This window comes from Ornithodoros turicata, chromosome 9 (assembly GCF_037126465.1).
Source record: "Ornithodoros turicata isolate Travis chromosome 9, ASM3712646v1, whole genome shotgun sequence".
Lineage (NCBI taxonomy): Eukaryota > Metazoa > Arthropoda > Arachnida > Ixodida > Argasidae > Ornithodoros > Ornithodoros turicata.
Genome location: NC_088209.1, coordinates 22,293,187 through 22,317,778, shown reverse-complemented (window position 1 = coordinate 22,317,778; position 24,592 = coordinate 22,293,187). Strand labels below are relative to the sequence as shown.

The 24,592-nt window shown below is 45.1% G+C and overlaps 2 protein-coding genes across 5 annotated transcripts in view; both read left to right on the top strand.

Moving 5' to 3' along the window:
* LOC135368354 (protein transport protein Sec16A-like) overlaps nt 1-1,863 on the top strand; it is a 42,356-nt gene extending 40,493 nt beyond the window's left edge. For all 3 annotated transcript variants that reach the window (XM_064601557.1, XM_064601559.1, XM_064601558.1), the window contains one exon: nt 1,194-1,863. In XM_064601557.1, coding sequence (XP_064457627.1) covers nt 1,194-1,319 — 126 coding nt within the window. In that variant the 3' untranslated portion in view covers nt 1,320-1,863. The remainder of the gene's footprint in view (nt 1-1,193) is intronic.
* Nucleotides 1,864-2,476: 613 nt separating this feature from the next.
* On the top strand, nt 2,477-15,092 carry LOC135368357 (E3 ubiquitin-protein ligase E3D-like). Of its 2 annotated transcripts, none has more exons than XM_064601565.1 (3): nt 2,477-3,457; nt 4,370-4,477; nt 14,998-15,092. In XM_064601565.1, exons 1-3 carry the CDS (start codon nt 2,621-2,623, stop codon nt 15,019-15,021), a joined length of 969 nt encoding a protein of 322 aa, XP_064457635.1. In that variant the 5' UTR covers nt 2,477-2,620; the 3' UTR covers nt 15,022-15,092. The 2 variants fall into 2 exon arrangements, with proteins under 2 accessions (XP_064457635.1, XP_064457634.1); XM_064601564.1 differs by lacking the exon at nt 14,998-15,092 and adding an exon at nt 6,587-6,938 and having other exon boundaries at nt 2,481-3,457.
* Nucleotides 15,093-24,592: the final 9,500 nt, after the last annotated feature.

The following is a 24,592-nucleotide window of genomic DNA, read 5'->3' as shown; positions in this document are numbered from 1 at the left end:
CCTCCAACTTTCAAAGGGTCAGCGAAGGGTCAGCGAAGGGCCTTACACGTATGGCTGTAGAGGCATCAACTACTAAGGCATGTTTTCAAGGCAAAAACAAAGAGCCTTCTATAGCAAGACTGCAGATTCTTTTTTTGCAATATTTTTTCGATAGAAGTACATTTGTAGTCGCTGTCATAGTTATGTGCTTCAGGAGATAGGTTTGTGGTGGTTTGGAGTGCTCAAAGTGAAAATACAAAAGAGAACCAGCAATGAACACTTCTTCTTTAACGGACACTAGCTTTCATGTAGCAGACTACATTTCTTCAGGTGTAAAGGTACAACGTATGATACATGAATATATAAAACATACAAGATAACCATGTGACATGGCTTTCTCTTGGAATTGATCAGGCTTCCAGTGAATTCAGTGTGCGCCTGCACAATGAGTGTCCCTCTGTATTCCTGTTCGGATGAATGTAATCACATTCACTCATATCTGGGGATTTGGTGGTAGAGAATTCATTTACTTGAGCCTCTATGCCTCTACCCCTGTGCTGAAATGAGACTGTGCACAACGCTTTAAAGTAAATATATTGATTGCATAAAGTCACATCAGGTTATTGAATCTATCTGCACAATATCCTTGATAAGTAGATGCTGTCAGAGTTATTATTGCTGACTTGCAATCAAGAACCTCTCAGACTCCATTTTCTGTAGTTGTTTTCATTATTGCTGAAATGCTACGCTGCTGTAATGAACTGCAGAAGTGAACTGAACTAATGACAGTATGGCACAGATGCATGCCAGCCTGTGGACAAACTCTGTAGATAATGAATTCAGGATTGCTTGGCTTCAGATTCCTTTGATGCATGTATGGCTCAAAGCTGAATTTTCTATTAAATTTGCATTTTTCAGAAATCAAATTTACGTTTCCTCAGTATCATTGTCATTCCAAAGTGAAAACTTATGTAACTTAGTATCATATAAAATGCATTCAGTGGGACACATAGGGGCCCTGCAAATATAATGCAGCTTCCACAGATTGCTAGGCTTGCCACAGAAGCTCGATTCTACAAGTATTTGCATCGTGTGCACACAGGTGGAGAGACAGAGAACGCTCGTGGAACAGAACCACAAGCGACGTGCTGTTTGTGCGCCCAATAATACTACAGTTGCACTTCCACTACATCGACCTTATACCTTTCTTTCAGCAACCGCCCAAGGCTGTATCATCCCCGATGATGTTCGACCCAGCCGAGTTCCAGACTCACGGCGATAGCGGAGCATTTCACAAGGCGGGAGGGAATTTAGCGCGGAGAAAAGCCTACCCTACATGAAATCATTCCCGACGTGTTAAGTTAGCTCTTTCATGGTGTTTATTCTGCACTTGGTTTATCCTCCTTGTTGTCTTAGGGGTTTACATTGTTCAGTGAAACACAAACGTTACTACAGGTTCGGATCAACGCCAGTGTGTGCATGGTTGAGGAGTTCGTAGGATGTTGAGATGTATTAGTACTTTTATCAACTGTTTTTGTTCAGGAGTGTTTAGGTTATAAATTTTCCATTTCGTAAATAGTGCAGAACGTAACGACTTCACACTGTACAAACAACAGAAGCTTGTGATGTCCGCATAATGCAGCGTCGTGATTTTTTAGGTTCACTTTGCTCAAGATGACATACATACATTCAGGTGAGAGAGCTGTCAGGTGAAGTGGCCTTTCAACGGCCCTTCATGTTTTTTTTGTGTAATAATAATAATTGGATTTGCAAACTGACAGTCATGATAGAATGCTTATGTACAGTGGAGCGGAAGCGTTGGTGTATTTTGTGGATATTACGAAGCAACAACACGAAGCAAAATAAAAGAATGCTGTAATCAGCCATGGTATATTTCATTGTATAGGCTCCGTAAAAACGAAAACCTGTGCTTCATGGTGTGATAAAAACAAGGAGAAAAAAAAAGCCACAAAGGGCTATCGTAGATGTTCAATGGCAGACATCTTGTAAAAACCTCTGAGGGAGTTTTTCAAGTCAGCTATATATATTACGCAGGGGTCTTCGTTCCTGCTTTGTAGCACCGCGTACACATGGCAACTTGATGCGCGATTCCGGTAACGCTCAATCTTTGTTTCGGGCACAAGCACAAAGGACGAACTTCGAAACAGTGCGTACCAAACGAACACCTTCCGTTGATGAAGTTGTTGCCTGACACAGAAGTCTTTAAGCAGTTGCTTTGCAACGTTTGCGTGCAACCGCCACTGCTTGCACAGAAACCTGTATGTGACGACTTCGTTTTCGTCGAATACTATCTCTTCGAGTTTCTCCAAAACAGCATCTTTGGATACGTTACACATAAAGGGAGGAATCGAAAGAGGCTCCTCCTCGTTTTTCCACGTATTCACACCAAACTACGGCGTATACTAGAAAGAAACCGAAATAACTTTCCAGCACGAACACTTCGACGTCCGCCGATGTCTTTGCACTTCCGCTCCCGACGTTCCAACGGCGCTGCGGCGCAAAGCGCTAGCCAAGTCAAGGAAACGATCGAATCCAGCCAAATCCAGTCGATTGAAATGCTCGAAAACGCTTCAAAAACGTGCTGACTGCTGAGCAGCACGTTGTAGTTCGTTCATAGTACATGTTCGGCCTTCCAATGAAACCTAACGTAAGTGTTTCGGTGGAGCTAAGACCAATTTTAAATGTGTGCAACGTGTACATCACATTGGAAGAAATATTTGCCGACACGACGACCGTACAAGTGGACGCAGACGCAAGGTCCTTCACCGTAGGTGTGAGGTTGAACGATGCAGAGGTGTCCACTACCCAACTGACACTGCCATCGGAATATCGTTTCAGACATGAGACCCAGTCGAGCATTCGAAAACGTGTTGATAAACGGGACGCAGAAACCGCATCTTCAAAGCGCACAGAGCTGTCATTCCGTATTCAAGTCGAGGGTCAATGCAACATGCCGCACATTCCGATAGTAGGCACATCTGAACCTGGCCACGGCTGCACTTGCATGTTTCGTTGCAGAAGCTGTGACAGTGACGTGCTTGCGAAGGAAACCACGTTCAGACGTGTTCTCCCTCTTCCTTCTGCGGACTGGAAGGAGATGGCCGCGGAATGGTTTTGTCACAAACATGAGGACGGAGGCGACGTCCCAAGTGCTGTCGACCCGAAAGCCGACGAAATGTTCACGTCTGTGCTCTGCTTCAACGTTCATAAATCAATTTTGGCAAACGTAGGGTTCAACAGCGTTGGTGAGCTGCAGTGTGACAACTGCCACGAAGTCATATCGAAAGCGCTTGACAGAAATTCGATGACGGTTGAGGTGCTCCGTACACGGGTCGACGTATGGACACTCAACGGATCAACCCGCCTGTTACTGAGAAGGGATGCAACGTCAGTTTTAAGCCACATGATAAAGGAACAGCTGTCGCTGAGTGTGTCCTGCAGGCTCATATTGGAAGCGGTAAGTACTGGAATAATGGCTGGTAAGAAGCTGATGGGTTGACTGCCCCTCAAACTGGCAGGCATTACTAACCTGACAATTATTCTTAGCAAATCACTCAAAACTTCCGGGATTGTATTTGGCACCCCCCGGAAAACCCCCGTACAGACTGTTTTCGTTGTCGCTTACATCTGCTGATGAGTTGTCTGTACCTGTGCTCAATCTTTGGATAAGCACCAATTCACTACAGGCATTTCTCAGCCTGTGGCCCGTGCGAAGCGGAGAAATTGCAACATCGTATGAGTCATTACTGTAATTTCACGCGTATAAGCCGCAGAACGTGTTTTTAGGGACACTTTGAAAATTTTCTGGCAGATAAGCCGCAGGCAATACGAGACGACTGATTTGTGAGACAAAGGGGACCATAGAGAAGGCCATAAACCCTGTGGTCCATACTCCGAGGTCAGCATGGTGTACAACAAAGGAGGTCAGCTCTATAGAGTTCTACCGAGATCGGATTGTGCCGTTGTTGGGCGTTTTTCGTGGATTGATGGGTCAGTGGTCTTCCAGAAGACGTGAATCACTGTCACCACTTTCGTTAAAGCTGCTTGGGGGAAGGCACCAGGAACATCAATCTACTCGAATGTGGACCCGTCCCTGTTACGCACTGTTCGTGCATCAGCAGGGCAGTGCTGTTCCAGAGGCACTGTCGGCCCTTTTGTTAAAACCGGTGTATGGGGAAAATACCAGGAAAAAAATAGTCATCGGATAAGCCGCAGAACGCCCGTGATAAAAAAAATTGTGCATAAGCCGTGGCTAATACGCATGAAATTACGGTTTATGTTGTCATAGGAATAGCATCAGAGTGGCCTAGCTAGGAGAGAACAAGGTAAAGAGACTCAGTGTTTTACCATGCCATTTGTTTTGATCTAGGGTGACCTGGCACTTTTGGTGTGGGTCATGGAAACCGGACTGCAGTACTTCAAGGCAGTGAACCTAGAAAGGGGACACCATCCCATTTGTTTCCAAGCAGTAACAAAGGTAAGGGGGTCTGCCTCAACTCTTGCAAGGAATGTGAGGACTGACAAGAATGTCCCAAATAGATTTATACTTAAAAAAAGTAAAATACTTACACAGTCGAAACCTAGTCACCATCGAAGTTGCCCCCCTTTGGAGAGCACAGACTTAGCCCAGCACTGTTTCTGTTGCGATGAAATGATAGAAAATTAAATAAATTGTAATTATGCGATTAAATAATCAGTTATGCAGAACAAAACTTTGCTACTTGTACGACATCTAGTTCGCCACACCCACTTCTACACAGTTACTCCAGTGTAGCAGGTCCCTCGAGGTCGTGCTGGCACAACCACGGGTTCTGCCGAATAATATTGATTGATTGATTGATTGATTTTTAAAAAAATATATGTTGAGAACCTCTGCTCTATAACATAATAGTGTGCTGTTGGGTAGGGAGTCACTGTGGGTAAAACTTCTACCAGAAGTAAAGGTAAAGTAGTAGGACTGGCACTACAGGATATTTGGCTATCCCTTATCGGCACTTCCTCCCACCGGCGCAACATGATCTACAATCGCTTCATTGAAGTACGTAAACAATTCATTTTAATATGCACAACGAAATCTGGTAACTAGCTATGCAACTTTACAGATGCAGCACAGTATGTATATATAGCCTCCGTGAATGTTTCATCTGCTAGGCCCTTTGCAAAGGGCATTGTAGTGTAAAGAGAGTAAGCAAGAGTGGTGTTAAAATTCATCCACGCTGACGTACCCTGCAACTTCAGGAGGCGGTTCCTTATGTCATGGTAGGACTGTCAGGCTTTGCTGGAGGGACAAGTTGACGATGGATGGTATCTGGAATGGGTGGGAAAAGGTGGTCAACATCATCACCTGTTTCAATCTGATCGACCATCCTTGCTTTGGTCGGTTGGCTTTTCCAGTGGTCCCCTGCGTTCGACACCTTGGTGTTCAGCAGGTGGATCGTACTCGAAACAACCAAGGATTCATCCCCGGTGATCACGTTTTCCAAACAAATGGGAGTTGACATCGGCTCATTTCGAGGAAATTCTGTGCGGCTGCAATGTGCTGCTTTTTCAGTCTCGGTGCATTCCTCTATCAGGTGTTCCATATTTCAAACAACACCAATGCAAAAATTGTCGCAACATAAAAGCTCTGACAAACGTTAGCCACATTCTGTGCACAAGCCACCCTTTCAACGACGACGCGAAAAATATGGCAGTCCCAGAAGAAGTCAAACATCATCATATCTAGTTGCAGTGTAACTGAGAGAAGGCAGCGGCGGATCATCGGGAACTTGCGAATCAACCGTGTGTGTCAGGAGAAAGCTTTGATCGTGAGCTGCCCAGTTTGCGAACTCATTATGTCCACATGAGTGTTCCTTAATGTGCACTGAAATCTCTGCACACGGCGTCTAAGCAATGTGGACTGGGCCACCAAGTTACTATCCCACTCAGCGTGGAAGGTTGATCCTGCGGTTTCGGTTTGTTACCAACTCTTGTATCAAGGCATGTACCCCAATATTTTTATTTATTTATTTATACAGTTCACCCAAGGGGTCCGTTACAGAAGTGGGAGAAAAGCCTGCAAAAATGAAGGCATGATTTTACAGAATATACATACATACATACATACATACATACAAAATAAGCATACATGCAAGCATAAGTGCACATCATTGCACTAACATATCATGCATGTAAACCCAATATAAATAAATAATAACAATAGTAATAAATAAATAAATAAAAATAAAATATGAGAGGCTGTGACTGAGGCTGGTGCATAGTGGTGTGCACCAGCATTATACCATGAAATTGTCTGACGTGCTGTGTGAACACCACTGGTAAGCACCAGTGGTGTTTACGCACGGAAATCTCTGCACGGAAACTAACAAAACAGTAAAAAAAAAGTTGTAGCTATACTGTCCAAGTAAATGTCAAACCTTTGAAGAATCCACTTTGCTTGAGTTCACTCGAAGAACTCATTACGTGTTGACAGTAGTGAGCAATTTTACATGCCTTAAGAATTTTTTGACTGGGAATGGTTTTATGCACTTAAAATGGGAAGGCAACCTATTGCTCTCTTCTTGTAAGTACAGATAAATATTTGCAGGTTTTGTATCTTGTGGCTGAGCTCCAGAGTTCTGTGGTGCATTCCTGGCGAGAAGACGCCCTGGTCACTGTCCAACCCGTCGACAAAGTGCTCTTCCAAGAAACCCTTGCTATGCTAAATGGATCCAGATCTGGAGATACTCTAGATGACTTTATGGTCGGATTTGTTCCAGAATGCATGTCATAGGACGTCTCAGTCCACATCAGGCACTGTAAGAGTATGACATAGTCATACCCATCGTCGTCCATCAGGAACATCCATCAGGGGTATTGCTTTTCCGTTCAAATTACAAGACTGCATCTGTGAAGACTTTATTCATATATTTAGGTGTGAAAATAAAAGATGCAGTGTACATATTGCACAGTCAATGAGGTTTCACATGGCAATCGTGCTATGCAACATATGGTGCCCTGAATGACACGGTATACACATTAGTGTACCAATCGACACACATACATATCTCATGATGGGCATGCTCGAGTTTTGCTTTTATCGTGTACCGTTATACTTTCTATACAAACGCTTTTTCTTCCAGAAGCTCGTTAGTTGAGCTTAGAAACTTCATATGTATCTACTCTCATTGACGTGTTAACATGGGGATGATTTCTGTTTGTTGTTGGTATCAAGCTTTAGCCAGGCTTGCTTGAAATGCTGCACATATTGCACATGCACATAGCGTTCTGTTCCTTTGTCAGTTTCCTTTCTCTTGTTTTTCCTCGCAGCTTTAGTGAAAAATTCTCACAAATTAGCCTTTACATTGTTCATCTTTCTCTCAGAATGGCCAGCAACTTACTTTGGGTTCAGTGAATGAACTACACCAGAGAAGCAAGGCGCAGTATATATTTCGTATCATGAATGACCTAAAGTGAACGATACGTGAAAGGAGCAAGGAAATGACATTGACACCCTGGTTCGTTCATCAGCAGTCTATCAGGACAGTCATACACAATAGTTTCACTGTGCGGCGTATCGCTACTGCGCAATCAAATTTACAAAAACGATTCGAGAAAGCAGCCATCGGCCCTGCCCGATCTGGTCGCGTGACGCCAGCTGAAACTGCGTAAGGAGCAGCCGTAGTTTCTCATTGGCACCGAAAATTCGTCTGCACCGTGGTTCGACCGCGCCGTGCCGCGCCACGGGTCACGTGATCGCCCTATCATAGGGACTGGGAACGTCAGGAGATGACGTCGACTTCCCTCCTTCACTTACACGCTCTTTGAGGGAGTGGGGGATTTCTGGAGGGCATGCAGATCAGAGGCCCCTCGTGCGCGCGCGCTAGGTCGGCTGCGTTCGTAATAGGCCTCTACACGAGAAACGTCATTATGACGTTGGTAAACAGACTGAGGCCGAAACAAATCGGAAGGGGAGGGATGGGTTTCACGAATGGGCACTTGTTCGCTGCCTCCTATTGACAGAAAAGTAGGACCGAAGGTCGCGTCCCTTTCAGGGACCATGTTAATCCCCTCAAGACCGTGGCTTTCGGGCGCGACCTTGTTCGCCCCCTTGCTTCGAGCGTAGTTCGACTCTACCAAATTGGTGGCGCTGTCGATTGTCGAACACTATGACGCCATTTGTTTACAAACAGGGAGAGGTTTATTGATCAATAAACGTCTTGGTGACTTACTGTGTTTGATCCCGGGCACGTTCCGATGTAGACCTTGTTGGGATATGCAATATGGGCATTGAAGTGTCCCTTCAACATCGTGTTCGTGACTGGTTTGCCAGTGCAAATTCCCCAATGGAATTTAATAATAATGATCATAGTAATGCAAATATGAACTTGGCTGCAAACATGACTAACTTGGAATCCATCGAAATCTATAGTTTGAAGGACAGATTGAAACTCTTATGCCTAATACTTCATGAACAAACTATAGGATGCCTAAAAACTGCTGTTCAACCTAAGGAACTGCTACCTCTTGGTGTCCGACACTCGTACGTCTCGGAATGAATTTATTTGCGGCCACACAGACTGCAGAGTCTGAACAAACTGAATGATAGGGGCATTTGAGGTATTTGCATAAATAAATAAATAAAACTCTCTCGTGAGGAGGGGCACAGCGAACTATGTGCAACCTACTTAGCCACAGCCTGCGCAAATTGATCGGGGAGATGTGCAAGTACAAATTGCTTCTCTACTCAGACATGACATGATAGTTATCGCGCGGATGTAGTGCTGAGAGGACTGGCCCCCTGGCAAGAACGCATGAGTCGCGTTCAAGGCTTCGAGAACAATATGTGTACACGAAGCACGAATTCAGATAAAATTGTTGCGGACATAGGTGAGCTTAGCATAGCATAATAGCATCATTTTGCTTCGAGACGAGACGGAGTTACTCTGTCTTGCAGCTACCAGAGTCTTTCCAGGACATTTCAAAGTAGTGTAATTTCAGGGTGAAATGGCAACTCAGTGGGCGACAACAGTTTTGACACAAGGCTGCCTTTAATAAACAGAAACCACGTTCTGGAGAAGCAATCAGTATCTATGTACGACTTGTGGGTCCCAAGCAGTAGACCCTATTGATAGAAGCCATGGGTATTAGGAAGAGCAGCTGCAGCGACGCAGTGTTGGGAGTCCGCATGGCGTCTGAGGTCAACTCTCCGTTGAAAGGCCCTGCCACAGAGGCAGCAGGCGAAAGGCTTGAAGCCCGTGTGCTTGCGCGTGTGAGTGATGAGGTTGGACGACTGACTGAAAGCTTTGCCACATACCACGCACTTGTGCGGTTTTTCGCCTGAAAGAAACGAAATTAGGTGGATGAAACACGCTAATGTCCGTACTGAGCTATTGATATGGTTAACATTATCGATTCAATATTTTTTTGTTTGTTGTGGGTGCCAACAACAACAATAAATGATAAAAAAGTAATGATAGCGAAGTGATGACATTGCAAAATGCGAATTCAACAGGGCACACGTAGAAGAATGGTTTGTAACACGCACGAGGAGCGTTCAATAAATAACCTTAAAATATTTTATTCTGGAAAACAGTGTGTCATATTTCTGAGCAGTTTCCTTACTTTCCAATGCAAGTGCGCTATCGTTTGGGAAGCGTCTGTATTCGAAGTTCGGCAACGAGGTTTTTGGGTCACCACTATAGGTCAGGTACACAGAGGCACCGCGGTTTTGACGTATTCGTCGGAAGAAATCTTCCGGTGGCCCAGGTCCTCTTTGAGACGGCTAAAGATGATGTAGCCGAAGACACCAGGTCAGGCGAATATGGCGGACACGGAAGTCATTCATTTCGAAGATCATGGACAGTTATGAAACAGTCACACTTCGCATGTGTTGTCATGTTCAGCTTCGGCAGTGTGCTACCAGGTCGTGGGGAGTTCAACACATTGGTATTGCCTCCTGCAAGCTTGCGCGTCCATTCGTACACTTGCTTGAGCGAAACGTATGCAGTACCATACTGCTCCTATACACGACGGCGGATGTCAACGGGTTTCACACGTTCGCTGATAACGAAACGGATGAACAGCTGTCCTTCTTTGGTGCAAACCTCCAGCGGGGGCCGCCGCTTTTAAACAGCTGTCATGTGACCACGTGTGGGGCGCTGGTGCTTCCAAAAACAACGTGTATAGTAGAAGACCTGACCTACCATCTGCAGCAGATACAGTAGACACGATTTTACCGAACCAAAATTTGCAATCAACTTTTAAGAGTCATTTAGTGTCGTAAGTTACCGTTATTTCCTTCATAACTGTAGCAATTCCTTACTTTGGTTGTGGAACGCTTCTGCACACTGAGGAAGAGCTACGAAGAAGCTATACTGGTATGGTTAGCCGCACCTTTTGATAGGACAACGCACACCTCGTATTTTGCAAAGGTCCATGAAAGACACGGTGCAATAAATTTAGCGCGAACAACAATGGCAAATGAGCTCACTGTGTTCTTCACTAGAGAGAGCAGTTGTTTACGCGTACCTGTATGTATGTACGTGTGCTTCTTCATATCCGACTTTTGATGGAACCGTTTACCACAGAACTGGCACGGGTACGGCCGGATGTCTGAATGGATGAGCAGGTGCGTGGAGAGCGTCGAGGAGCGTTTGAAACGTTTGCCACACTGCGGACACGAGAAGGAACGCTCGGGTTTGCTGTGTTCACTCTGCTGCGGAATCCGTTCCATAGCGTGGAAACCCTGCACGCGAAGGTGCTGGAAGGCCGATGTCAGTTCTCCAGGGCAGAGGAGGCCAAAGGGTAGGCAGCACGGACCGAATATGTGACTGGAGGACAGTACGCTGTTACCGGCTGGGGCTTGGCATCCGAGGGCGTTTGGGGTGTCATCGGGGAAATAGTCTGCGAGAGTCAGACAATGTGGATACAGAATTAGGGAAAGTGCAGTTCTCTATAGGACGTAATCATAGCGGGTCACATATACATTGGTCCTTCACAGTTAACCAGGCTTTTGCGCGAGAATCATCAGCGAGTAAATGTTACTGAATAGAACTTCCGGAGAACGAAGTGCAATCCTTCTCGGGTCAGCGGCACGTACAGCAGCGGTAGCTATTAAGGCGACGAGCAGTGTAGTGCGTCTGTAGCTGTGGAACAGCGACGCAGAATTAAGTTCCTCGTGAAGGAGACCGTCAAACCAGCTGAGATTTCGCAAAGATTGCAGGCACAGTACGCGGATCAAACAATGTCTGGGGGAAGAGTGTATACGAATGGTGCAGACAGTTTGGCGAAGGACGGGATACGGTGACGATACGTTCGACCGACTGCAGTCACGCCAGTGAACATCGCAGGCGTTGAGCGAGCCATAGTTAGATAGGACTGTGTTCATTTGCCTTACCATGCGCTACGTTTGCATTCATCAGTTCAAACTATTCCAGCAGCAACTAACTATACAGACTACTGTAAAACATATTTTTATTCGCGATGTATATATTTTCGCGAATTTCGCGACGGCTAAAAAATCGCAAAAAATTTTTACTCGCGGACACAAATTGACGTTTATTCCGCGAAAGGAAACGGCCCTGCAAACGCGAAATTAAATACGCGCGAATAACTTCGCAGATGACTGAATGCGTGATTCGCGAAAATTAATACATGACCAATAAAAATGCGTTTACAGTATACGAAACCAAAGACGCGAAAGCGTTACATTAAAAGAGAGAGAGAGAGATCAACTCCGAGTTTTGCTCTCCTGTTACGCTCCTCTTCTTTTGCGCACGCTACCATGATTTACGCCTCTGAGATTCTCTCTACGCTAGTAAGATACAGCAAAAACTAGTGATGGGACGAATCAAAAAATTTTCGAATCCGAATCAAAGGAAGGTTCTACGAATCCACGAATCTTTCGAATCCTTTCCTTAAAAAGTCTTTAAAAAGCCAGAAAAAAACACTTCTAGTGAAAAGTGTTTTGAAGCAGAATATGATGCCTTTGTTTAATGAAAAACTAAATAATGCTTCAGTTTCAGGAGAAAATATACCCATATAGTTCTTCTTAAACGTAATTTATTTAACGTGTCGTTCATCGACTACAAGAAATGCATAAATTCTCGAGTCTGAATTATTTCTATAAAACTAGGCTACAATCAAAAGCAAAACCAGGTTACTTTTAAACTCGTAACGTAACAGCTCCTGCCTGATCTCTTCCAGTCAAGAGCAATGTAAACAAACAAATCAAGAAAACACCCGCCGGCCAATGAGGCTTTCGGATGACTCCGGAGTTGCCAATTCGAAAAAGAAACGAACAAAACGTTGTTGGTGGATTCGAAAGATTCGATTCGCCGTTGGGATTCGGATTCGCGAATCTCGAATCCCTGCCTAGGATTCGAGGATTCACGGATTCGGTTGGCACATCCCTAGCAAAAACTTTCATTTGCATGTTAGGTGTCTGCAAACATGATTGTTTCAATGGAACACACGAGTGTACTCGAACTTTCTTTTTGCGGTTAAACGTTGCATTTACTCCAGCACAATATAGCGTCTTGTATTTACAAAGTCAGGCCCTTCTTCAACGTGCAGCGTGTGGTGCTACAAGTTTGTAACATACCGACATGCTATGTTGCCCTTACTGACGCGAGCGCGAGGTCCTCAAGAGAACTATGCAAGAGGTTGATCGCCGTTTGTTCACTATCAAACACAAAATGCTGGGGTCCAGGCCCTCGTTTTTAGGGTGGGGGTGGGGGTGGGGGGGTTCTTTGTGGAAGCGCGTAGTGAGGGAGGGGAGAGAGGGAAATTCAACGTATAAACTGATGCATTTTGCACCCTCCCCCCCTCCCTGGATCCGCCACCGGTCATAGTCCAACGCATCGCCCCATGGCCTGCGCCTGTTCTCGAGCTTCTTAGCAAAGAAATGTTTCGGGACCGGACTGTAATTTGCTATAGTTGTGTTCAACCTGAGAACGGCATCTCGAGTGCTGAAGGAATACGTTATAGTACATTCTTATTACATTGAACGACGAAAATAACTTTCCAAACGCAGAAAATGCGCAGCATGTCAAACAGTATGTCGTTCTGTGGCGGTTACATACGGGGTGTCCCAGAAAACCTGCCATCGAATTATATTTAAAAAAATTGACGCCACCTAGAATCATGCGGTCAACGGCATTTTCCTTACATATTTTTTGCCACCTCCTAACGTGAATGTCATGTAGTTTTATTATGTACATTTTTGCGAATTGAACTGGGGAATTTGCTAAGTGAATGTCACTTTTTTACCCCACCAATGTGAAGAGCGTGCTGAATTTCCTCAAATTCATGATAATTGACAGAGAGATATTGAGGAGCTATGCCATCGGAAAAAATAGCCGAACATCATGCTTTACGGAGCATAGCGCGCGACGAATTTTTCAGCGCAATCGTTGTCACTCCGTCGAAAGGAGGTTGGAAACCCAGCCCACAGCACCGGGATAGTAATAACACAGGCATGGTTTATCGCATCCAACTTCCGCTAGGATCATGCCTGCCCTCTCCAAATTTCAAGAACTGTCACTTTTTCTACCATCCCTCTGTGGCCTCTGTGGGCCGGATGGGTTTGCAACCTCCTTTCGCCGGACTGGCAACGATTGCGCTCAAAAATCGTCGAGCGATATGCTCTGGGTGCTCCGAAAAGCATGATGTCTGGCTATTTTTTTCGATGAGCTGTCAAGTATCACGAGTTTGAGTGAATTCGGCACGCTCTTCACATTGGTGGGTTAAAAAAGCGACCTTTACTTGGCAAATTTCCGAGTTCAGTTCGCAAAAAAATTACATAATACAACTTGCGGTATACATGAAATTCACGTCAGGAGGTGGCAAAAACATATGTAAGAACAAATGCCGTTGACCGCATGATTCTAGGTGGCGTAGGTTTTTTTATTATAATTCGATGACACGTTTTCTGGGACACCCTGTATATAGGGAGAAAAAAAATGCATTCGCAATGTCGTTCTTGGGTTAAACACGACCTACTAACCTACGACCTACGAAATAGTGTGATCTACTAACAATAATTTCACAAATGACTCAGGAGGCAAAGTGCAGAGGTCAGCCCTGACAACAGTCCCACTTCATCATCGTCATCATTATTATTTTAAATTAACGGATCCCTGGAAGCTCAGTTAACTGATGCTGTTCCAACGTACACCCTAAGAAAAAAAAAGCAATTTTAGTCCTCTTGAGGACTAAATGCATTGCCACAAAAATTAGTCCCTTTCCGGAGTAAATACGTGGGACTAAATGAATGCCACAGAGTGGGGACTGCATTTCACGCATTGTGCTCGCAGCGCTTTGTATACGTAACCTTTGCGCAGGAATAAATGTATTTTGACTTTGAATGAAATCGAGGTATGTTGAGTGGGCACATTCTGTCAAGAAATAACCCTGTATATTTCTTACTCTATAGGTAGAAAATTGCTTAATTATATTGCCGCGTAGCATCAGATTGTCAAACATAATCCATCTGCATGAATGAAAGCACTTCGCCTTTGAATGGAACGGTGACAAGTCGAGTGCATATGGGCAGAATTTGTCAAGAAATAACTCGAACTAGATATAGTTCTTGCTCTGTAAGCAGAAAATTACTTAATTATATTGCCTTAAGATTAATTGGCATCTTTTAACAAAAACAAAACAGTGCTGCTGTCTTACTGTTGTGTGTGTTTCCGCCGCCTTCATAATCCCGCAGAGCATATGTTTACGTAGCTTATTGCATTCAGGGACCGTTTACCATTTTTAGAGACGTACTATTTGCAGTACTGCTGAGTAAAGTACTGTAAATATTGGTCTAGAAACCTCTATAACTACACCCCGATTTTCTTTTTTCGAATGGTGCATTCGAACTTTCTGCTGTTGCTTATTTGGTTCCAGCCTTACTTCTGTGCGTCTCAAACTTCAAACTTGACGCTAAGCGGTAGTGATGATGAAGCGGACGTGTTCATTTTTACATGCCAAACAGGACTCACTTGGCTTTGCCTGCTCTTGTAGGTAGGACGGTGTAACTCTCGGTGACGGCGGCTTGAGTATGTCGTCGATGGAGAATGGGAACGCTGACTTCATACTGCTTCTATCCTTCGGGTAAGGAAAGACAAGCTTGATACCGAAGCATTTCTTGAAAGATTTTCTCTGATCTTTGATATAGTGCTGAACGTGTGAACGAACACTTCAGAATACTTTTTTTTTGTACGTGATCGTGGTAATAATAATAAGGGTAATAAAACAGACAGTAATGAGAAAATACTTCCATAAACGTTGCGTCACTTGTAGATCGTATATCTTTTGCGTAAAGGATGCTGCGTACTTCGAGCGCATTTCTTTTTTTTTTTTATCGGTAAAATCTCGAGGAAATCCCTGCATCTTGATATCGTCCATTGACGCTTCGAGATAATGCTTTCCTCCCGCCAATCGACACAAAAATATCTTGAGCATCGCAACGAATCTTACCTGATGAAACTTGAGAGCAGGTGCGCTTCCCGAAATCTTCCCCAATCTCCGCAGCATCTTCCCAGGGGCGGAGACCCAAAAGGGAGCATCCTCCCTCTCTCCCTGCTATTGGTCCACGCGGTCGCGCTCGATGCTCGTCCACCAATCAGGCGAGAAGCCCCAGTTGCATTGGCATTTCCATGCTTTTTTATATTTTATTTTTCTTTCAAGTGTATACGCTTCAAATACCTGTAGGTTTGGGCCATGGTTAAGAGTCTCTCGCGTGCGAAGGTTCCTCTCTGTTCTAATTTCGTTTCTGGCACGGATTAAAGAGGTGAATCTGCGTAAAAGTAACGACAAAATATAAAAGTAACAACAATAACAACAAAAAGGTGAATCCGCGCCAAAACACGAAGCTCAGGGAAAGTTATTGATAGATGATTTAGCATACCTCGCAAAATAATTCTCAATTAGTAGTTACTATTATGTGACTGGGCTACTGTTAAAGGCACTAGAAGCGGGATTCGAACCCACACCTTCTCTTCTTGAACTTCCATCATTCAATGGGCACTGTGAGGCTTGTGTTGTGCTCGCCCTTCTATGTTGCCCAATTGCCTCATACACTGCAACGATACTTAAAGGTAGGGGAGACCGGGGAAAGTTGTCACGGTTTTTGCTTCTGACTTTGCTGTGACGAAAGTACGTTCGACAGGCTGATGAAACCAACGCTGGATCTTAGTACGGTCTTTCGGCTACACAACGCACATATTAAACTAAAGCTGGCTTTCAAAAACAGTTTATAAAAAACACCTGCGCGGAGGTCGTCAAGTGTGACAATACGTCCCAGTAGCGGGCCAGGTTGTAACTTGTAACACGGGATGGGGCAGGTTGCCTCAGCTGCACTTTCTCGTAATCTTTATTGTGGAGGTGTACCGAACGGAATACCATTGGAAGTGCAAATGGAAAACAAACTAACCGAGCAGAGAAGAACCTATTATCTTAAGCGTTACATTTTATATTTCTACGTCTGTCCTAGCTGAACAGCATCCATGCAAGCTAGCCATTACTGGCTAATAGACCGGCATTGTAAATGTAAAAAGCGGCACTAAATTATTACACGATCTCTAAGATGTACTAAAAAATTACAGGACGGTCACGACTCGTGTAACGCGAAATTCAGCGTCAGCTGTGCGTGTGGTGAAATGAGGCCGGATGAAGTGTGTAGAGAAATTTATTTGAGCGTGATGACTATTGATTTGTGGTCGCTGAAATGGTTGGCGAGGTGAGTGATGTCCTGAGCGAGGGGGCTGTTCTGGAACACCAAGTCTATGCACGAGCCATGTCTAGTTGTGGGTTGGCGGATGTCGGTGCACAGCGTAAGGTCCAGATGTTCGGACATATCACTTAGGAAATGGTGTTCTTGGCCGGTGAAACGTCCACGTTGAAGTCTCCGACGACGAGAAGCTCGTGCGTGCAGTAAGGCGCGAGTACATACACGATAAAGTCGCGGATGCGTTCCGACGCGGCGCGAGGCGAGAAGTATAGCACACAGCCACCACGAGCCTTGTGAGAAGTTGCACGGCACAGCTGACGCTGTAAAACTGCCGTACTTTGGCTTTTATCTCACTTTCCATCGATAGCGGTTGTAGGGTAAGGTGGGGCAAGTTGAAACAGAAATTTGCCATTGAATGTGGAATTTTTATTTTTCGTGTTTAAAAAAAAAAAAAACTGCCCGTAGGCACATTCTCAGAGGTCTAGAGCTTCTGATCTGTAAATCACAACGGACGTAACCGGTTCTAAAATAAACACCGAACAAGAAATTCAAAAATGCATATTGTCCCATCTTGCCCCAACCCTCGGGGCAAGACGAGACATCGCATGGGGCAAGGTGGGACACGCCGTTAGTTTTTGCAATTTAAGCACCTACACAACCCCCTTGAGCCCACCGCGTACATGATGTGCGATAAAACCACACAGAACCCGGTGCTATTTCCCTCCACCGTCCTTTGCAAAACAAGGCACCGCCAGTCTGATGTGTCGTTGGTCGCTCGCTTTTGAGTGCGCTTCTGCTTTCCCGGAAATATTCTAGGACACAGGAAAATTTGCTGGAAAATCCTAGGCAATATGCAAAAAAGGAATCTCTCAGGAACAAGCATAAGGCCACCTAATAATTGGGTGATCAGTTTTACATTCAATTTAAATTGCACTACATTTAAATTACATTAAGTTGTCGCGTCTTGCCCAGTGGATACCATCGGATGCATTAATTTTTCAGTTAAACACCGGATAACCAAGAGTGCCCATGTTTTGCATATATCTAGATGAATGTATAAAGAAATACGATGTGGACTTACATTGACAGAATAAACCTGCGACACGCTGCGGCACAGCTGACGCTGTCAGCTGCCGCAAAAGGAGCGATTTTCTGTAGCTCTTTTGAAGGACTACAGGAAATCGCGCCTTTTTTTGCGGGTCTTTACATTCCAGGCAGAACTAACCGATTTTTTTTTTCTCTCTTCAACGCACACCCCGATCCGGACAACTCTCACAGAGCCACCTATGAGTAGAGTTTTAAGCGCATGGGCCAACGCTGGTCATATACTGCTGGTCATATACTGACCTGCTGCAGTCGCACGGGACACGTACATTCCTGGAGGTCATTCTTTCGAGCCACGCAGAATGTGTTTGCCATTGATCATGCGATGGTATCATTGAAAAATCAAAGATTGAAAACGTAACTACAAGCAGGCACTTTTATCGGATTAATTCCACAAATAAACTGAAAGATGTTCTTCAACAAAGCCTCCTTTTTGTATTAAGTCACAGTACAGCTCGATGTTGGGCACAGCGTTCTCATTGGTGCATATTATGCGCTGTTCGTTAACATGACAATTCGCTTTATGACCAATATCTGCACGGTCGTGGTCGTATTAACGAGATTCGGTTATGTGTTTAACTACTTGGACTCTACCTTGGTTTCTTTGCTTTTCCACGCGACAGGGACTATCATACGGGCTCTCCTTATTCAGTTTTCTTCTCTAATTTTGCTGCAAACATTTTTTTTTTCAGCTTTCTCACATCTTGAAACTGTTTCTCCCTTTCTTGTGTGTGCTCCTTCGCCAGAAAAGGTCAGGCCTTTATTTGTACATAAATAAATCATATTGATAAATATTAAATCTTTCCATAATGCCCGTTTCTGGTTTTCATCAGTATTAGCGTTGAAAAACGCTGTCCTCTGAACCAGACCGTGTCACAAAAACGTCAAGAGTAGCAGGCCTGCTGCTATTGACCAACCTCTCATCAAGCCCCTAAACAAACAAACAAACAAGAGCACAAAACCACTCGGTTTCCCTTTGCTTGTGTCTTCTGGGCAACAACATGAACAACGTGGCAAAACACCTTTTACAGGACTTAGCTTGTGTCTTTTCCACAATAACACGAGCAACACGGCAAAGCAAGCTTTACAGGACTTAGCTGGTGTCTTCTCCGCAATAACACGAACAGCGTGAGAAAGCACATTTGCAGGACTTAGCGTGTGTCTTCTCCGCAATAACATGAACAACGTGGCGAAGCACTGTTTACAGGACTTAGCGGCTGTGTCCTCCGCAATAACACGAAGAACGTGGCAAAGCACCCTTTACAGGATTTAGTCTTGCGTCTTCGCAGTAACACGAGCAACGTGCAAAACATCCTACACTCATAGAAATGAACTTCACCGCATAGCACGCTCCTAGCCAACCATAATATCGAATGACATCGTTATCTGCCCTGATTTGTTGAAAACGGGAGGCGCACGCCTTTTTGTGACAATTATGAACTGCATAAGTGTCACAAAAAAGGCGTACGCCTCCCGTTTTCAACAAACCAGGCCAGATAACGATATCATTTGAGATGATGGTTGGCTGGGGGCATGCTATGCGGTGAAGTTCATTTTTAAGAGTGTACGCAGCACTTAGCTTTTTTTTTTTCTTTCTTTCGCCAACGTCAACATCAGCACTTCGCTTCCGTCTTCTCCGCAATAACACGATCAGCGTGGCAAAGCACGCTTCACAGCACTCCTCCAACTTTTCCATTCTTTCTTTCTTCTTTCATCCCATCTCATCATCTCATCTCATCGCCATCTTTTCTTCTTCCTTAATTTTTGCAGTTGCGGTACTCCCTAATATGTGCGTCTGGGAGGTACTACTGCTCAACGTTCTGTATACTAGCGCCAGTGTGACAAATAAGTGCACCGACTCTCGCTCGGCGGGACAACGATTCCACCTTGGTCGCGGTGACGTTGGCGCCAAATTTTTCGGTTGAGCGCGGCCATTTTTCAGCAAAGGGGGCCCGCAAGCCCCGTGAAGAATCGGACAGCGATTGACGCTCTGATAGTGGACTCCGTGCCGTCGGGTAGGGCTTAAAATATGATCCTATTATACATCCTGCACGAGACGCCATAATTCTCGCGCTCATGAACTGATGTAAGTGACGGGTACTTTGCTTTGTGCGATAAATTACGCGCAGTGTTTTATGACGGAACCATTTGCGTGTATTCGACTGTCTATAGCGGTAGATTAAGCGTTGAGGTTTGAGAGACACATATTTCATTTTATGCGTTTATTCATTATGCCTTAAAAGAGTTGCGATACCTCACCCGAAGTTGTGCCGAATAAACGTAAAAGGCTGTCATTTACATTGTCGTGAAAGTGCGTTCAGAATGCATGCAAAATGCATAGCGCTCGTCCGGGTCTGGTCTATGGCCTCGTCCGTTTGCGCCCCTTAGTTATGCATTCCAGGTTTCCACATAATACGTATTATGAGTATTTGTAGGAACTGAGGGAGAGAGGGAAGGTACCTCTCTCGCAGTGCCAGGTTTTGCAATGACTTTCGAACGCCGGGCGTGGGACTTAGCTCGGTATACGACTATATACGTAGAGAGGATGGCATATGGACGCGAGCCAGCTGGTGGCCGGGATCCTTATGAAGGACACAGCCTGAGCTCCGGTTGTAAACAGATGAGGACGGCACAGAAGACTGCTCAAATGAGCAAAATGATTCGTTCACCAAATCAGACGCACACCCGAGCACCCGCACGCAGTTCGAAGAGAGGCACGAAAGGAACGATTTCTGCAAAAGTAACGCGAGAAAAAGGTCAACCCGAGTCCACCAGACGCTTCTAGGACGCATGATCCGGCACCGAATTGCTCCGTATGCTCTGGAGACAAATCTCCTCATCATCAACGTGGTTCCTCCAAAAGTGGAAGAGTCCTTTCACGGCCCCTCGAAGTCGAGTATGTAGTCGCCTCTTGATGCAGCCAGTCAACTCCGTCTCCTTGCGTTCCAAGTTCGTTTGTCTTTAATTTTATGTCATGGACCTTATGTGGTAATATCTACGTTTCATGACACGGCATATAACGCCCCACGTAATGAAGAAAAGAGCTTTTTTTTTTGTCCGCACGTGACAACGATACAACGTGATTCATATCAGTTGCGTCGTTCGGAATTGATGAGCGAATGAAACCGCAATTTACGCTTTCCCTCTGCTCTCCTTATCAAGAAGCGCGGCCTGTCATTGGTTTCCTTGAAAGAACTGTCTAATCATTACGGGAGATCGCTTGAGGCGACCAATGGGAGGCCGCTCCGCCTTGCCACGCTACTTGAGAAGGAGAGGGAAAGCGTTAATTGCGGTTTCGTTCGCGTATAAGATCACGAATGACGCAACCGATGAATCCCGTCCCTTTTATGCCAATGTCAAGGTAACGGCATCTTTCATTCCACAAGGAGAAATTGATTGATTGATTGATTGGCAGAAGAAACAAAATGTAGATGTTAGTCTCAAACCACTCGGGACTGGCTACTCCAGAAGGAAAACATTTTGCACTTTAGTGCCCCTTTAACAGGGTATACCTGCTCCCTCTCCCCACATGCATTCTGTATGGCGCATATTTGAAGCTTTTTCTCGGTGACCAGCGGTCAGATTTTAGTGGGGGTGGTTACTGGAAAGGGGACGACAAGATCTGCAGCATGTGGGGATTTGAAATTGTGCTCAATTATATTGTGACTTGGAAGGTATCCACAAGAAGCCTAGGAACAAATTCTAAAATTCCGGGACCCACGCGCCCTAGATGTTGTCGTCCTCTTTCCGACGATACCACGGCTACTAAAATGTGACCGTCGATTGCTGAGAAAAAACATTAAATCGCGCGCCATAGCAAATGCACGTGGGAGAGTGAGCTGACATGCCTTCTTAAAGGGAGGGTCCGCAACGGTTGTGCCCAAAATTAAGTGAAAGTTGATTTCAGCAGAGCCCACCCCCCAGATTCTGACAACAGCCTCCGTTTCGTATAAACGTGCGCGTATAATTTATAAACAGCGAAAACGATAAAGCGAAACCGAAACTATGAGAGCAGGCGGTGGCATCGGAATCGAGGAGCGCCACGCCGTGACGTCAGTCGCGAGATTCGTCTGCCGTGATTCCCATGTGTTGTATTGCATTGAAGACGCCAGGAAGCAAGTTACGCTCAACGTGCAGTCATGGAAACCGACTCCGCATCAGAATAGAACTCCACGGGACTTCAGCCCGATTCAGACGTGTATTCTAATGAGGAGAATGACTTGACCGCCACCATAAACCACAACGACTCGCCGTATTCGACGGACCCTGTACCAGTGCGCGCGTCGCTTGAAACCGAGGCCTCGGACCCATACACTGAAGACTGTCGAACTCGGAGTAACTAATGATGAGTTTCTAATAGGTTGTCCCACATTCTTATACAGGGTGTCCCAGAAAACGTGTCATTGAATTATAATAAAAAAAAACTACACCAACTAGAGTCATGCGGTCAATGGCATTTGTTCTTACTGGGTTTTTGCCACCTCCTCATATGAATGTCGTGTAACGTAAGTTTAATTATCTAAATTTTTGCGAGCTTAAGTCAGAAATTTGCCTAGTAAAGGTAACTTTGTAACCCCGCCAATGTGAAGAGCGTGTCTAATTTAGTCAAATTAATGATAATTGACAGGGATATTCAGGAGCTATCCCATCGGAGAAAATAGCCGAACATCATACTCTACGGAGGTCGCACAGAATAGCGCACGATGAATTTTTCAGCGCAATCTTTGTCAGTCCGACGAAAGGAGGTTGGAAACCCAGCCCTCCCCGACATCGCAGAAAGAGATAAAACAGGCACGGCTTATCATGTCCGACTTTCGCTGGGATTTTGCTTTCCCTCTCCCAATTTTAGGAACTGTTACTTTTTCTACTATCACTCTGTGGGCTGGCTTCGGAACCTCCTTTCGTCGCACTGAGAGCGATTGCGCTCAAAATGTCATCGCGCGCTATTGTCCGGTGCTCCGAAAAGCATGATATTCGGCTATTTTTTCCGATGGAATAGCTCGTGAATATCACTGTGAATTATCATGAATTTCAGTGTATTCGGCACGCTCTTCATATTGGTGGGGTAAAAAAGTGACCTTTACTTGGCAAATTTCCGAGTTCAGTTCGCAAATATTTACATAATTAAACTTGGGGTACATGACATTCACATTAGGAGGTGGCAAAAACGAATAAGAACAAATGCTGTTGACCGCATGATTCTAGGTGGCGTAGTTTTTTTATTATAATTCAATGACACGTTTTCTGGGACACCCTGCATAAGTGCCACGGGTGCACGCGTAATATGAAACATGTTGCAGGTGCACATGCGGTCGGGGCCTCCCGCAGGTGCCACTCCGAGTTCCCGCATGAGCCGTCTTTTCGTGTCGAACATTCCTGGCTCAAAATGATGAGAACATATCGTTCTCGAGCTGGTCTTCATCCACTTGATTTTGCGCAGCGCCATTTCCCACTCTAAACGACGTTGTTTGGCCGTCGGAAACTGGAAATATGCTACGTCTGTTGTTGTATCCGACCTGTTGCCACAACTTATTATACAGCATGTCTTACCGGCCATCGTGGTGGGTGTAAGATCAGTGTGCGACGTAACGAACACAATTGCTACGGAAAATTTCCTTCGTCAAAACCGCCAAAACACACAACAAAGCAAGGCGGACGGCGCGGGATATCTCGCGACTTACATCACGCTCTGTGTTGCTTGCAGAAAAGCGCTCGTGGCCCGCACTACCCTGTCACCGAGCGCGTCATAGAAGAAAATCATTTTTATCAAGTTTGACTCAGTTTTCGAAGGAGATATTTTACAGGCGTGGTCGTTGATGGCTAAAGGTGACGAATATTCGAAAATCTCGGAAGGGACCTCATGCGGATTCTCCCTTTAAGTCTGAAATATGTGGCTGCGTGAAGCCGACGCGCGTGCCTCCTATATATATATATATATATATATATATATATGCGCGTGCTGTGAAACTTATTCCTTCTTCGATACGCTTGCCGTTGCACCACAGCAGATTTGGCAGATCGTGTACACAAGCACAGTGCGCGTAATGCACGCGTTTATTAACAATTCAGGCTCTCCCGTTCGAGCGCACGCGCGTCGGATACCCGCGAGGGTTGATAAAACCGGTAAGTTGCCGGTAATCGGATTTGTGGCGTCCTAATGGATCAGGGATTATGTACGAGAGAGTGTCCCCAGGTTAAGTACACCACCACACACTCTGACGGCTCAATCACAAAACATGTATCTGGTATTTCGCGGGCAGATGATTTTCCACAATGACTCCTCAAAGAGGATTATTCGCATCAGAGCCGCTTTCGCTTCGCGTGGTGACGCCGAACGTAGCGGGGAAAAAGTGAGCTCACGGACGTATCTTCGATACCTTTTCTGTTTGGGGATGTACGCTTGCTGTCTGCATCAGACAATCCGTTAGTTATACGCCTGGAAGTGCTTATCTTATGCCTTTTTGTTTTTGTTTTTGTTTTCTGACTTATGTTTCATTCGAGTCAAAAATGATAGGTAACCATTTGTTGTAGTACACTTTAAAGTGGGACTCCGCAACAAAATCAACACAAAGGTTGTGGTATAACCGTAACACACTGCTGCTGACATCGTCCGGCATCCGGCAAGGAAGAAGGCAGGTTTCCAACCAGACGACAATGCTGGGTGACGTCACGGTATCCTCCTCTGGACGAACCGCCCTAGTATGGAGCTCTGTTTTCTGCTCTTCGCATTTCCGTTTCGGTTTGCTGTTGTCATCATTTAGGAATTAACTCGCGCAAAATGAA